Source organism: Mastacembelus armatus, chromosome 17 (genome assembly GCF_900324485.2).
Source record: "Mastacembelus armatus chromosome 17, fMasArm1.2, whole genome shotgun sequence".
Taxonomy (NCBI): Eukaryota; Metazoa; Chordata; class Actinopteri; order Synbranchiformes; family Mastacembelidae; genus Mastacembelus; species Mastacembelus armatus.
In genome coordinates, this window is record NC_046649.1 from 12,112,219 (window position 1) to 12,128,052 (window position 15,834).

General features: G+C 38.4%; 1 protein-coding gene across 1 annotated transcript; it reads right to left on the bottom strand.

Annotated features, from left to right (window-relative positions):
• Nucleotides 1–4,385: 4,385 nt before the first annotated feature.
• Nucleotides 4,386–12,616, bottom strand: fndc7a (fibronectin type III domain containing 7a). The gene is made up of 14 exons (XM_026312625.2): nt 12,429–12,616; nt 11,906–11,924; nt 11,471–11,728; nt 10,607–10,861; nt 9,697–9,954; nt 9,348–9,599; nt 8,634–8,888; nt 7,800–8,057; nt 6,364–6,621; nt 5,973–6,227; nt 5,602–5,865; nt 5,490–5,519; nt 5,058–5,094; nt 4,386–4,500 (listed from the first exon to the last, which is right to left on the bottom strand). The coding sequence occupies exons 1-13, from the start codon at nt 12,483–12,485 to the stop codon at nt 5,063–5,065; spliced, it is 2,451 nt and encodes an 816-aa protein (XP_026168410.1). The 5' UTR covers nt 12,486–12,616; the 3' UTR covers nt 4,386–4,500; nt 5,058–5,062.
• Between the last annotated feature and the right edge of the window lie 3,218 nt (nt 12,617–15,834).

The following is a 15,834-nucleotide window of genomic DNA, read 5'->3' on the forward strand; positions in this document are numbered from 1 at the left end:
TGATTGTTTTTTCTTAATTGTAACTTAGATAAGGCTCTGACCCCATTTTAAGACTAGTTTATGCATACATATTGATAACTGTTTATTTGTTCATGGATAGCTTTCAGTGTAATAAGGATAGTGTATACTATATATTGTCACATAAAATGTTATCCCTTCAATCATTTTCTACATATTTTGAATTTATGATTAGCATTGTGTGTCTGTGGGGACCTCAGACAATAGGAAACTCAAGACAATGTCAACATAAGACAAAGTGCGAGCATATCTATCAATTCTGTTAAATTACTCACAGGTGGTGGTGTATGTAACATTAGCAGGTTCCCCAGGCACCAAATAGACGCTGACTGATGATACTCCAACTGTATAGGTGGAGCAGGGCTCCAGATTACTGATATCCATGGATGTGGTTGAGGTGTTTCTGATGATGGGGGCATTGTTGGGTTTGTTGTTGTCACTCACTGACACTTGATAGAGGAGGACTTTACTTGCAGTATTCCATGTCACTTGGGCTGTGCTTTTTCCCGTCGATACCAGAGTCACACCTGTTGGTGGCTGCATCACTTCCAAGAGAAAACACAGGTATTAATTTAGCTCAATTACAAATCACTATACCATGGTTTTATATATTATTAGGTGCAAAGGTTCAGCTCACACACCTTGCAGTGACATAAGTCAATAGGGGAATATGCCCTCTGATTAAGGTTAATGAATAAAAATAAACAAAACCAGCATTGGCTAGCACTTACATGTCATGATTGTCTTTGTATTACTTTTGGCACCACTTCCAGCACTGTTGGAAGAGTAAACATAACAGTTGTATACTGTAGCCGGAGTCAGGCCAGACACTTGTCCACCCAGGGTTGTGAAGGTTTGACTGTATTTCTTTGCAGGGGATGTAAACTGCTCCTCCACAAACAAGATGTAGCTGTCTGCCCCTGTCCCGGCAGACCACTGAAATCTTATAGATGTACTTGAAGTAGCTATTAAAGAGGTCATCTGAGACGTAGCGGGCACTGTATGAATATAAGACAAAGAACTCTTAATTATTCAGCAAAGGGTTTATTCTGATATATTTAACTGGTTTTTAAAATTCTTTACCTGTCATGGCTGTTTTAATATCTGTGCACGCGGTGTTAAAAAACACAAAAACCTTAAGTGTGACTTGATACAGATGTCCAGGTCTTAACCCCTGAACCAGCCCCTGCGTGTTGGGTGGCAGGAACTTTGCCATCACTGGGGCAATATTGGTAGCATTCAATGCTCTCAAGTCCAGTAAATAACTTGAAGCTCCAGTGTAGCTGCTCCATTTGACATTCAGTGCTGATGCTGAAGGAGACGTCACTGACACAATGTTACATCCTGAAATAAAAAGTAGTAGATAAATATGTCTGTAAAAAATAAAATAGCGCCCTGTAGTGTAGTTAGATCAGTGTTACCTGAATACTTAATGTCACAACCAAGCTTAAGGAATATTAGCCATGGGGAGATATTATTTTCATATAGTAAAGTACATATTTATTTAGTTATTCATTATTACATTACTTTTTCAACTATCTTTATTCAGTGATGAACTATGAAGAAATGAATAAATGTGTTGCAGCACTAATAAACCTGTTTAAGGATTGGACTGAAAACTGTAAATAGATGAACCATAGAAATAAGAAAATTCAGTGTGCTAATATTTAATTTAAATTCTCGTTAGATATATGTAGTTTCACTGCAAGATTATCTCTCCAACTTTCCTTATTAGTGATGGAAAAGAAAATACAGTTCACTTCAAACCACTAAAAGAGCCACTAACATAAATTCCATCAGTCAGAAAACTCACCTGAAACAGAAACTGGTTGTATCTAAAAAATAAAAACAGATTGTGTTAATTCATTAGAAAGTATTACAGAATATTTACACAATAAGATTTTTTAAAAAATTTACAAACTACCTGTATGACAGACAAAAAAATAACTGATGAATAAAACATCCACATGTTATCCATTGTTAACGTGTGGGTTTCAGCACTCAGCAGCACATCTGAAATCTTTGCAGGCTGAGCACTGTAGATTAACTTCATGGGAGCCAATCAGGAAGTTCCTAAACCAGGACAGGTAGATGCCTGTGGGCTCACTGTCATCATGAGAAGGACACAAATTATCTTAGGTCGAGGTGGGGGTGCTTTCAGTCCCCCTCCGTATTATATACAAACTGCACTTCCTTCATGTTCCTGGAATATTGTAACTCATACATCTGGAGTTTAAGTAAACGTTGAAAGAGAAGACATAAGCTGTAATGCTTCTCTAAATAAATATATTTCTTTAGTATCGCTACCTTCATATAGAAACAGGATTTGTTCATTTTTCTGTTATAATTAGACATTATTTACTTTGCTGCGCTTTTAGGATTTTTTTATGCTGGTTGGCAAAAACATGTACAGTTTGTGTCCTGTGTTTTATTAGTTTTATTTTTCATTTGATTATTGATTTCAATTTTTATTTTATATTTATTTTTTACATAACCAGGAAATATAATGAGATTCAAATGTATTTTTGAAGAGTTGTCTTCTACGCCAGGATAGGCAGCAGTAACACATGTACAAACAATTTCCATGTGAATATTTAGAAGATCATAAATAAACGTCACATATTTATAATTATAAAACCTCATCTAAATTCAGCAGTAAAACTCATAGGGAGCATCAGACATAAAAAATGGTAAGCGCGCTTTAAAATTGAACACATTGAACAATTGAACACATATGGTCACCATCCAGATGCCATCATACATTGTAATGCCTGCTGCCATATCAGAATGCCATGGCTTGCATTAACTGCAAGAATTCCTAGGAATTGGGAGGGGGGGTGTCACATTTTTGTGATTAAATTATTGTAATCCAAATAATTTTTAAAAAGTGTTATAATAAGTCATAAGACAGGTAGATGGAGTTCCTCTCCATTTCCATTTAGCCAATACAGTGAGTTGCATTAATTACAGTTAAAATGCCATTTGTTTAAAGGAAAGTGGTCAATGGGTTTATTTGAATCTAAACTATTTCAGCTTTATGGAAACTGTAATAGTGAGTTAGTTCTTCATAGAAACTGTGTGAAGCATATTCATCTGGCATTAGAGACATGGTGACCTGACCTGAACTGAACTGACCTGCTTCGTAATCAATGTGAGAACCCATTTGACACATATATACTGTATTTATACATAAAGAACAAGGAAGTTTGGTTTTCAGTTGTGCATTTCTGTAGAAGAGGGATGATCTTGAGTTCTTTCGTGCATGTATGATATTGTGCAGCTGAACTTCACAACCTACCAATATGAGTTAAAATGTTTTAATAAATTAAAACATCAATTTGTTTTTTGACAGGAATCAGTAATGAGAAGCCTGTCAAACTTGTATCTTCTTCTTTAGAGTGACTCTCAATAGCACCAAATAAACCAATGCATCTGATCATTCACTCCCCTCTAATGTGCAGTATAATACCTGTACATGTCAGTAACCTCAGGCAGAGACAGCTGTACAACTTTTTAGTTTAGTCAAGGTCTGTTTCTTCCAGGCTATGTTAGTAAATTCCATTTTCAGTGTTTTTTCTTGATTATTTTTAGAATGTAAAGTAGCTGAATATATCTCAGGTATCCAACCCCACACACCAAAACAGAACATCTCTTTTTCATGAAAGAAAAACCACAGAAGATAATTGACAGTACACAGTTGTAATGCAGAAACAATGTGCTTTAATGTGTCCTCTGTGAACTGGAAAAAAAAATCGAATTCAGTGAATCTTTCTCCAGCCATGCCATTAGACATGTCATCCACAGGACTTGCCATACATGACTCCAGGTTTATGAGATGAGATCCAGTCTGCTGCCCTACTCTTAGCTTTGGCCCTCTTCTATATCACCAACCTGCTTTACAAATCAGGAGACATGTCATACTGCAGCCATATGGAGGTCTTCTACTTAGGGAAGTCCTATATTTTTAAAATTTTAAATTCATTTTGTCTTTGAAGGAATATTGCCATGATATATTTCTTTGGGTTGTTTACTGTAAAGTTTTCATGCCTGCACTCTTTGCATGTTCACTAGACTTTATCACATGTCCAATAAGTGTCTTTGTAACAGGGCAAATGTAGTGATTAAACAGACACTGCAGAGTAGAAAATTGAATAATATGCAGTAAACTTTAAAAAGTTGTAACATAAAGATATTTTTCAAATACATGACCAGTCAAAAGTTTGACACACTTTTCCATTGAATTGAATGAGAAAGTGTGTCCAAACCTTTGACTGGTACTGTACCTTGAATAAATTGTTAATATATTTTGTTTTATTTTTTTGCACTCTACCTTTTGTTTTTTTAATTTATTCCATTTGTCAGACAGTTTCATTTGCAGTCAAAAGTAACAACAGTACAGTGATATTTCTTCTAGGTATTTTGTGGCGTTGCAGTTAACACATTCCTCTGTCCATGTTAGGTCCATGGTGGTAGGTGTGTTCACTGTAGGGCAGGAAAGATGAGAGATATAGTCAACCTGGACCTAGTGGAAAAACCAGTTACTAACAATATCTCATGAAAACTTCAGTGATGAGGTACCAGCTCTTTTGTACAAAAAAACCCTTCTTTGTGAAACTTTATATGTAAAAAGCAGAATACACCTTTGTCAGACTGAGTCTTGCTACTACATTTCTATCTTAGAGCGACTTCTTACACACAAATAAGATGTTCATATCACATTTCAACAGCATATTTTCATCTTCATTTTCCTTCTTCATTCTTGGTTTTATGTTTTACAGACATGTATTTGAGATGTTTTGAATGCAGAGACTGATTGATGATTAAGCCTGACTCATACCAGTGGACAGTATGTACAGTTTATGGATGTTTATGATGCTGTCAAAAAATATCCTTCATGCTATAAAACAGACAGGAGCATGTTTACAAACAATAGCGTAATGTATGAGAAAGCATGCTCCCTGTTTTAGTTTGTACACATGTATATGATCTGGTCTTTTGATGGTATGTTCTTAAGAGAGATGAAAAACAAATGAACGTACCACATTTAATCCACGCTCCGTCTTCTACGAGAGATCACTTAAAGAGAGATAAGATTTGAGTGTAGCAGCAGTTTTTAAACAGCTCAAAATGTCTTTAAAGGAGTAATTTGACATTTTGGAAGATATGGTTTTGATTTGATTTTTGTTTTTTTGGGGGGGGGGGTGCCAAGAGTTTGATAAGAAGACCAGCCTATTAAAGCATGTGCTGCATTTTAACTTCAGTTGAACAAACGAACAAACTACAGTAGAGAATGACCAAGCCAAGTTAACTGTTCAATGTCTTTGTGCTAAGCTGAGATAACCTTTGCCAGGAGCTTCATATTTACCATTCAAACCTGAGAGTGGGATCAAGCTCATCATAACCTCTGGCACAAAAATGAACCAAAATGTCAAACTATTCTTTTAGACACTGCAAATCAAAAGGATACTTACCCATACCAGCATTACTTCCTGGGCAGGGAACTGAGAGAATGACAGAAAATATAAATAAGAACAAATTCAAATGTGTGATATGGATGATTTTAGAGTCTTCTTTATGACTCACCTGAGTATGTCCTGGCCTGACAGAAGCTGACTTTGACCCCGTTCTGCCCCACTGGGGCTGCCACCACTGCATAGACATCCCCACATGTTTCCTCCTGGATATCACAGTACATACTACCAGCAGCTGCAATACAGGTGTAGTTGGCTCCTGTTCCATACAATGCTACTGTGTGGTTGTTGATCAGTGGGCCCAAAGAGCGCCAGTACACCCTGAGAGAATTGTTTGTTCTGCGATAGAGCTTGACGCCTGTTGGACAGCAGGGACCTAGAAAAAAAGTGAGTGGCTTTTGAGAAATCATTTGTTTGGCATTTACATACTTTTACCTCCTACTGTCTATATACTCCAAATGTGCATGTATGTGTGTGTCTCACTGGATGAGAATCCATGATATCTGCACTCTGTCCTGTGTCCCGTGCTGCTGATAGCTTCCATATTGACGCTGTAGTTGGTGCTGCAGGTGATGCATCCCATCAGACACTGGGTGTCCAGAGTGTGGCATCTGGCATGTCCACGGGAGGACATCAGGGTGGTGATATAGGAGCGCGCTCCATTGCCAGGTGACCAGGTCACATTGGTCATAGCCTGAGTGACCTGGGTCACGTTTATAGACAGTGGACAGCAAGGACCTTGTGAAGAGGAATACAGAACGATGATAATGGAGTGCATGTGTGTGTTTTTTCATTAATTTGAACCACAATTGTTTTCGATAATAACACTGAAATACCTTACCTGACATGTAATCCTAGTGATAAGGTGTCATACCTGTTTCTAAAGGTTTAGTGTAACCGGGCAGACTCCGTCCTATAGTTGTGATGGCCACTGTCGTGACTTCATAGGTTGAACCACAGGGCAACTGTGTGAATGTACAAGTACTGTTTCTTGTCTGGCAATTGTATGTGTCGTAGCGTCCGATGGCAGTTACAGTGTAACTGGTGTTTTGTGTGTTGGGGGTGGTGATAACGACTGTGTACGTGGAGCTGTTGGTCTGTGTTATACTCAGGATCTCTGGAGTGCACGGTGCTGCAGCAAGACAGACAGAAAATAGTGTCATAAATGCAGAGTGAAAAACATATTAATATGAATATTTTAAAATAGTTTGACATGTTTCTTATCCAGAGTGAGATTAGAAGATTGATGTTTTCTGTATAGAAAAAATAAGAATACCTCCAGCAGCTGCTTATCTCACCTTGGCTTAGCATAAAGATTGAAAACAGCGAGACTGTCACAAAACCTCCCAGTCCATCTGAAGCCCACCAATTTACATGTTCTAATTCATTCAAGAATGAAAGTGCAAAAATGACTGGTTCCCAGGCTGGTTGTTTCTTTGTGCTAAGCTAAGCTAACTACACTGACCAAAATTATAAACGCAACGCAAATTATAAACCCCCATTTTTCATGAGCTGAACTCAAAGATCTAAGACTCCCAGTTCTTGCATGGCCAGCATCCTCACCGACAATGTCAATGTTCAAACATGCTCAATGGGTGACATTGAGCATGTTTGGGATGCTCTGGATCAGCATATATGACAGCGTGTTCCAGTTCCACAATCAACAACCTGATCAACTCTATGCGAAGGAGATATATTGCACTGCATGAGGGAAATGGTGGTCACACCAGATACTGACTGGTTTTCAGACCCCCCGCCCCAGACCCCTCCAATACCGTAAAACTGCACATTTTAGAGTGGCCTTTTATTGTGGCCAGCCTAAGGCACACCTGAGCAATAATCATGCTGTCTAATCAGCGTCTTGATATGCCACACCTGTGAGGTGGATGGATTATCTCGGCAAAGGAGTAGGGCTCACTAACACAGATTTAGACAGGTTTGTGAACAATATTTGAGAGAAATAGGCCTTTTGTGTACATAGAAGTCTTAGATCTTTGAGGTCAGCTCATGAAAAATGGGGGCAAAAACAAAAGTGTTGCATTTATAATTTTGGTCAGTGTAGTTGCTGGCAGTAGCATCATATTTTATGGACAAACGTGGGAGTGAAGTTGATCTCTTCACTTGAATCTGAAGCTTTATGTATATTGCCCAAAATGGCAAACTTTAAAGCAGTACTGATGTATGGCCCAGTACCTGCATCTTGTGTGTGTGTGTGTGTGTGTGTGTGTGTGTGTGTGTGTGTGTGTGTGTGTGTGTGCGTGTGTGTGTGTGTGTATTACTGACATGAGGCGTCTTCTAATCTGTCAATACCTGTCTCATGTGTGTACGGTGTACAGGTGCGGTTGCATCCTTGTAACTCGCTGCAAGGTGTGACCGTCACAGAATAAGCCGTGTTGCACCTCAGATCTGACAGCGCACACACTGGTGCTGTGTCATTACAGTGGATGATGTCATTTGTCTGTGCTGCTGTTGTCTCGTACAGCTCGGCCCCTTTCACCGGTGACCACATGACCTCCAAGGTGTCTGTAGAAACCAGCTTGATGGTAACCCCCTGTGGGCAACAAGGAACTGAGGGGATGGAGTGGGAGGAGAAATGCAAAAAATAGGTGAGAATAATTCTTAACATTGGACATTGCACTGTGGTTTTTTATGTTTTTGAACTATTTTCTATCATCCAGAATATTTACACTGCCATATTTCTACTGTATTTTCAGTTGTGTCAATATGAAACAATATACAATATGAAAATATAGGTCGAAAGTATATTTCCTTTGAAGAAGCACCACAACTTTTTAGATAAAACATTCTGCTTAGGTTTAACTGCAAACATGATGGGCCTGGTCCATGAGTCCTAAAAAGATATTCCATTGTGTTTTATATCAGGGAAATTGTATTGTGAGAAAAATGGGACAACTAAATGAAAAACAAATATTTTTATATTATGCCTGTGCTTTTCCTGATATGGCAGGAAATATCTGCTGTGACAAAATGCACATTTTTAAAGCAGTGCAGTTGTGGAGCTTTCAATTACCATAATTAAATAAACAGGCTCAAAATACAAAACCATTACTATGCTCCTAGCTCGATAAGAAAAATATGAAGTGATGGAGATAATATATGTGATTGCTTCTGTCGTGGTCCTACTTGTGGTGTAGTTGCGGACTTGTGAGTAAGGGCTGGAGCCAGCACTGTTGTAGGGGAACACGGTTACGAAGTAGGTGTAGCCACAGGTGCAGGAGAATTGGCAGGTGGTTTCAGTGGTGTTGCACGAGTTCTCAGTCCCATCGTCCCTCTTTATGAAAGCCACATAGTAGTTCACCAACAGCACCTCATCCCACTTCAGTAAGCAGTTGCCTGCACTGGGCTGTTCCACCCAGATGTTCTCTGGAGGACATGGGTCTGATAGAGAGAGAGATGGAGGTTCAGGAAAAGAATGGACATCACCTTTTGAAGGGAAAGTTTGACATTCGGGGAAATACGCTTATTCACATGCTTACTGAGATTTAGATTAAAGATTGACACCACTTTCATTGCAGTAAATGATGCTACAATCTGCAGATGGTCATAATGTAAAGACTGAAAACAGCAGAACATTGAAATCTGGCAGAACAGACACAGACAAATAGAAAGTAATAAGAGATAATGAGCTGTGCCCTTGTTTTCTAGTCTTTGAGCTAACCTTACCAGCTAATGACTGTAGATTCATTATTATGATATAGACATGAGAGCAGCATCAACCTTCTCATTTGACTCTCAGCAAAATTACACATATTCCACTTTTTCCCAAATGTGGGATTTTGTGTCTGATATGCCAAATGTATGTTATGTATGGCTGTGGGCTGTGTGTGGCATACCCACATGTAAAATATTCAGCTGGTTGTGAGGGGTTGCTGGGTCCGGCGTTGTTATAGGCTATGACAGAGACAGAGCGGTTCTGGCCACACTCTACAGGTATATAACAGTAAGTATTAACTTCAGAGGTACAGTTTTGGCCATTAGAGAACCAGGCAATATAGTTCTCAGCTCCCTGCACAGGCAGCCAGTACACAGCGATCCCAAGAGACCGACCAGGAGTCACCTGGACAGTGATCACATCTGGGCTTGGAGGACCTGAAAATAAAAACCAAAGAGATGCCAACTTACCTACTGGGGTTGTAGTGTAGTTGTTCTTTCACATGTTCATTACTTTATTTATTATCATGCTTACGTGTGATCTGACAGACAGTGAGATCGTCTCCAGTGCGACCCTCAGCATCCCAAGCTGTGCCCTTGATACAGTAGGTCCTCCCTGCTTCTAGATCGTCAAAGGTGAATGTGGTGTCAGTGGTGTTCAGTTTGAGGCGGGAACTGGAGCCCTCTTGGATAATGCAGAGCGTGTAGAGGACTGCGTACTCTACAGGGGGCCAAGTGACAGCAATGGAGTCGTTGCTAGGGGAGGTAGTGTTTAAGTTGGGTGCGGTCACCACTGCAGACATGGGCAAATAGAGAATAATTAAAGATAATGGAAAAAAATGAAAACACACATATTTCTTAGTTTTGTTCTTTCCCTGCCATTTTTGTGAGAGGTGTGAAATTTCCATGTGATTCTGATTCTGATTACAACTATTATTCCTTGAGGAAGGGCGACAACCTAGTTCTCATGGTTTCTCTTTTCAATTCATAAGAGATGATAGTGCACAAGGATGGATACAGTTTCTGCACTTCTGTGTTGTTTCATAGAGCAGAGATGGTGTGACAATGCAGTGAAATGACAAGCCGCTACTGCTGGCCAAGTAAGAAGACCAGCTATTGTCCTCCAGCAACCTCAGAAACACTACATTTCACTCTCTGTATACTGATTACCATCTTCCGGCTTCTAATGTGGCAGGTAAAGTAAATGTGCACTGAACAATCACTGTTATTTAATTTTATAGATTTTATAGATTGTTAGGAAGACTATTTTTAGTCTTCATAGTGAAAATCATAGGTATGTGTTGAATGAGTGTAGTCAGATCTGCTAAAGTAGCTATTTGATCAAGTGGTTTCTGAACCTTCTACAATATTTTTTAATGCTTTGGCCACAATGTGAAGCCAGCAGGGTCTTTAGGATTGTTTAGTATAAGACCTTTCGCCCATACCTGTCTTGCCATTGACAGGCTCTGAGGGTTGGCTCCTCCCTCCTGAGTTGACAGACATGACGCTTAGACTGTATTCTGTGTATGGCTGGAGCTGCACCACGGTTCCTGGGGAACCGCTCACCGGGGTCTCCAAGAAAAAATCATCTGTCTCTGCCCTGAGAATGTAGCTAGTTGCTCCAAAAACCTCTGTGAACACCACAGTGATGCTGTCGCTGTTTTTGGAATAGGTTTGCACAATGCTTGGGATATCAGGAGCTGGGAAAAAAAAGTGAAAAGTAGAAGTAAAGTCAGTTAGAGATCAAAGTACTTTTAGGATTGCCTCCCTAAAATGCAGTCATTTGTAATCACGTACATTGTAGTTAAGTACAGTTTAAAAGTATTTTAATTTTCTTGGGTATTTTTGCTTTCATGCTTTTCTATACCTATCCAATACATTTAATTGTAAGATGTGGCTCTTGGTTACTTTACAGATGATTTACGATGATGATTGGCATGTCATTGATAAATCATTATTGACCAATCATCATAGTAGTTGATCATAGTACAAAACCACCTAAATTTAAATTTTATTTAAAAGGTCCTGATTTCTGATTTCAATAATAATCCAATATTATATGAATACACAATGTCTCTATAACAAATACATTTAGGGTATGTTACTGTGGTATGTTTACTGTTTGTGTTAATATTTAACACCTGTCACATTTGCCTTTTACATATTATATCCACTTTTACCTAAGAAAGGGATTTATATATATTTCTTCCACTATCCTGTAAAGGTCATATACATGTATCATACAAGTGTTGACATTTCTGTCCGAATTACCAGTTTCCTCCTTTGCTCTTCTGGGTGTTGTAACTGACCTGTTGTCTCCTCGGTCTTTGCACTGCTAAGCACATTGAGAGCATTGTCCATGGCTTCTAACTGCACAGTGTACACGGTGTTTGGTGACAGGGAATTGATGGAACCCATCACGGTGCTGCCGCTGAACTGAGCAAAGACTGGTTGCGTTGAGGGCTGCTTGGGTGTTGCTGTGATCCTGTAGGAGCTGGCACCAGGGCGGCCACTCCACTGCACTGTCATACTTTTAGATGTGACTGTAAACACTGACAAAGTGATGTCTGAAAGAGATGGAGGAGAATGTTGGAATATAGTCAACACTCACAAGGCTAATTAGAAATAGTGTTTACATATATTAAGTAAATGATCTTTAATCTTTTTGGCAGTTTTCAAGGTAGTTTTTAAAGGGATATTATGATGAACAGAAAGTATCTAAAAAAATGTAAAAGATGATTTACCATTTTGAGCAGCACACATCTGAAAATGACAAAGCATGGAAAATTAATGGATGAAAAGGGGAAGAACTTGATGGAAAATGACAGGAAATACAGCATTTTCAAGACATCATGCCAAGAGTACCAAGCTTTTGGTATTTCACATTATATCCTGAGGCAAATTATGCCCTGTATCATATTCTCAGAGCATAAGAGGCAGCAGGCTGCACATTACTTTCACTCATCACAGATTTCAGGACTGGTCAGTGCAGGTATTTTTTTCAGGTTGGAATGAATTTGTCTATTGAGCTAAGGTTGGGCATGCCGCATGCACTTGCTGAAAGCAGTGATGGTCAAAAGAGCCTGTGTTCATATGTTTCAAAGGTTCTCTGGCTATACACTGTTCTTAATCTGGATATGTATATCATCAAAGGTAGCCACGCTTGCCAACTACTGCACAATGATAATGTTAAATGGTTTTTCTTTTGCATTTGTTACAATGCTTTGGAGAAGATGAAAATATAGAGAGGAAATGATCATAACGTACCTGCGTGATGGTCAATAAAAGCAAAAGTTTCAGCATTTTTAACGTTGTTGTTCCCATGCCTCTAGCTTTTTTCCGCTGTGCCCACTGCCTGGAGGCGAGATGTGTGATGCTGTTTTTGAGAATAACTTCAGGGAAGCAGCTCTGGCTTAAATTTAACTTTTTTTTCCTCTCTTCTTCCAGCTCTCTCACTCGACAGATCCTTTATTGTTTCAGCAAATACGAAATACGAAAGAGCCAAACACTGTAACTCCTCCCCACAATTGGTTAGCCTATCAGAGTGAGAGAAAGAAGCTCACCTTTGATAGACGAGGATATAGGTGAATATTTATTGTTTTTGCAGCTATACCCTTAAAATTTAGAAATATGTCGAAATTGTTTCCTTTTAAACATTTAATGTCTACTAAACATGACTGGAGAAATAAGGCTTCACCTCTTACATACAGAGACACACTAACTATATACAAGTGATGGCCTATTTGTGGTGGTTGTGTGTCTGAAACAAAGCTTATTTCCCCTATAGGATTGTGTACAAACAATATTTGATTTTTCCTGGTTTCCATGTCCATTATATCTTGTGTTCTGTTTTTTTAAAATGAAAAATGTCTTCAATTTGTCCATATACACAAATCTATTAACAACACATTAAGATACATATACTGTAAATATGAATATAGTCCTTTGATTGGGTTTGCAATTGATAGTCTTTTGAGCAGTTTATTTTCTCTGATATAGATACAATACATGCACCTGCTTTAGTCAGTTGGGGCAAATTATCATTTCATAGGCTTACTATATGTGAAGTACTATATGTATTAGTTCAAGATAACGTAACAAAGGCGTCATTTTAGCCATGTCATTCAATGGTAAGGTAAGAATAATCTCTTTTCTAGTCCCCAGTGGTTGAGTATTTATGTCACTTGCGTGTTATGAAGATGGGCTGGAAGGCTCCCTAAGGACCAGCTGTGGACAAAATGTGAATAAGGGCTAAAAGGAGAAAACAGATCAAATTCACCTGAATGGAATAATAAGAACATTCAAAGTGTTCAAAGAACAAGTGTCAGATTTCCATCACCAGTTGAATTGGTTTGTATAGATGACGCCTGCATACTTTAGCATGTGGTAAATCATCCAAGTAATTGTTTTGTGTTATTGACTTTTAAAACAAGTCCAAAAACATGTATGTCAGGTTGATTGGTGACTCTAAATTGCCCATAGGAGTGAGTGTGAGTGTGTGAGGTTGTTTGTCTCTATGTGGCCCTGTGATGGACTGGTGACCTGTCCAGGGTGGACCCCTGCCTTTCACCCAAAGAGAGCTGGGATAGGCTCCAGCAGATCCCTGTGACCCTGGTTAGGAAAAAGTAGGTATAGATAATGGATGGATGGACTTTTGAATCACTGACCATTCAGAAGCTGCCATACAAAAGTATTAAGGAGAAATAATTAGCTTCAAGTTAATACTGTCTACAAATAAGATTCATTCATTCATTGTCTTTATTCATTGTCTTTATCCTCAAAGGAAACCATCCTCACTTCTAAATGATAGGGTCCTGTTCAAAACTGTCACCTATTTGTTCATGCATCAATTAACCATAATTTTTTGTCTTTGTAAATAAGTAATATAACTATTAATAAAATAAATACATTCTCCCAATAATTCTTTAAATTGAGTTTTTTATTTTGAAGTGAAGAATAAAAGGTTTGTCCCATAGTGATTTACAGTCTGACGACTGTCTATCCTTCTGCCCTTGCCTCTTGCCTCATGAGGAAATCCTACAATAGGTCTAGTGTATATATATCATATACAGAGTAGACATATTAGAGGCAGTGACAGTAGAACTTCAGTGTGGAGAACCATTAAAAATGCTGCAATAGACTAAACACTGAGCCACATAAATGTTATTTTATTCTTTAATAACCTAATAATTACTGTTGAAATGTGATCTGACCATCAGAGAAAACTGGAACATCAACAAAGTTTTTTTTTTTTTAAGATGTGTGTTTGATGATCTTTGACTTTTCTAATCATGCTCCTCACACAGAAGTGGTGGCTCATATCTGGAGATGAAATACTGGATCACAATTTATGCACTGTGTTTTCATGTGCGTATACACACACACACACACACACACAGCATAACCTAATAGCCTCACATTTACACCCCTGAAGGCATTAAGGCTTCTTATAGTCAGTCATTTTAAAACTGATATGGGATTAAACTACCACAGAAAGTTTCTATGCACAATGTACAGTTTTGTAATAATGACTAGCGACACATTATTTTCCCCAGATAATGTCATTGGTGTCATGATTTGTGCCGTTTGAAGAGCACAAGTATTTCACTGCTTCATATCTTGGCTTTTAGACTACAGTGGACATTTGAGGATAAATCCTTCAGTAGTGGTATTATTCTGTGAAATCTAAAACAGGCTTTTTGCAGTTGCAGTCACTGAAATGCAAAGTTTCAAACAGTGACCCTTTTTGTTTTGTTTTTTTCCACAGGTTATGAACGACGACCTTGTCTGTGGGGGTGAGTCTGTATTTGTGTTTAAATGTGTGACAACACTGGAACTTCACCCATTGCTTGAATAGTCAGGATGGTTCAGGAATGTTGTTTGGACACTTCTTTCCTGATACCCCCTTAGACCAAGAAAGAAACTTGAAACCTAACAAGAAACACCAAACACAGTCCGGCAGCAACAGGGTGTGTCGCAAGTACCCACAGGCCAGCACGAATGGGCTTTAGACGTGTCAAATGAGCATATTAGCTAAAATAACAAAGGTTGTTACTCATTCAAACTAAAAGGCAGAGAGGGGTTTTCCTGATACACAATATTACAGATTAGGCCTACTCCAGATGTATTATCATTTAACTTTATCTCCTTACCCCGTGGCTGCTTATGTATATTTAATAGCCAATAGTGGGGTAGCAGGTAAAATACAAAGGAAACAAAAGGATTAGGTGACATGTAATCACATGAACATTGGTAAAGGGTGTATGTGTATTGCTCCACCTGCTGCCTAAGTAAAGATCACAATTGTGGTGATGTACCTTCTCATGGTACATTACTGATAAACCGGGTAAGGGCCTGAACTGAACTGTTCTGGCAGACATTTTCTACAATATCTGAAAGTCATTCTTCTCATCATAGCAGCCATAAAGCAATTGTTTTGGTTATATTTTACACTGGTAGGAATAAAAGTAAGAGTCTGGGCAATTTTCTTAAAGAATGAAGTGACCTAAAGATATAAAATATATAAATAAATAAACAGAATGGTGTCCATAAACACAAATATTAATATTAATTTGTTTTTAAAAAATCACAAAACCTACCATATACATGTCATGTTATTATATTAGGATTTTATTTTTACTAGTGATTAGAGTGACTTCAGGCTTTTGTCTGT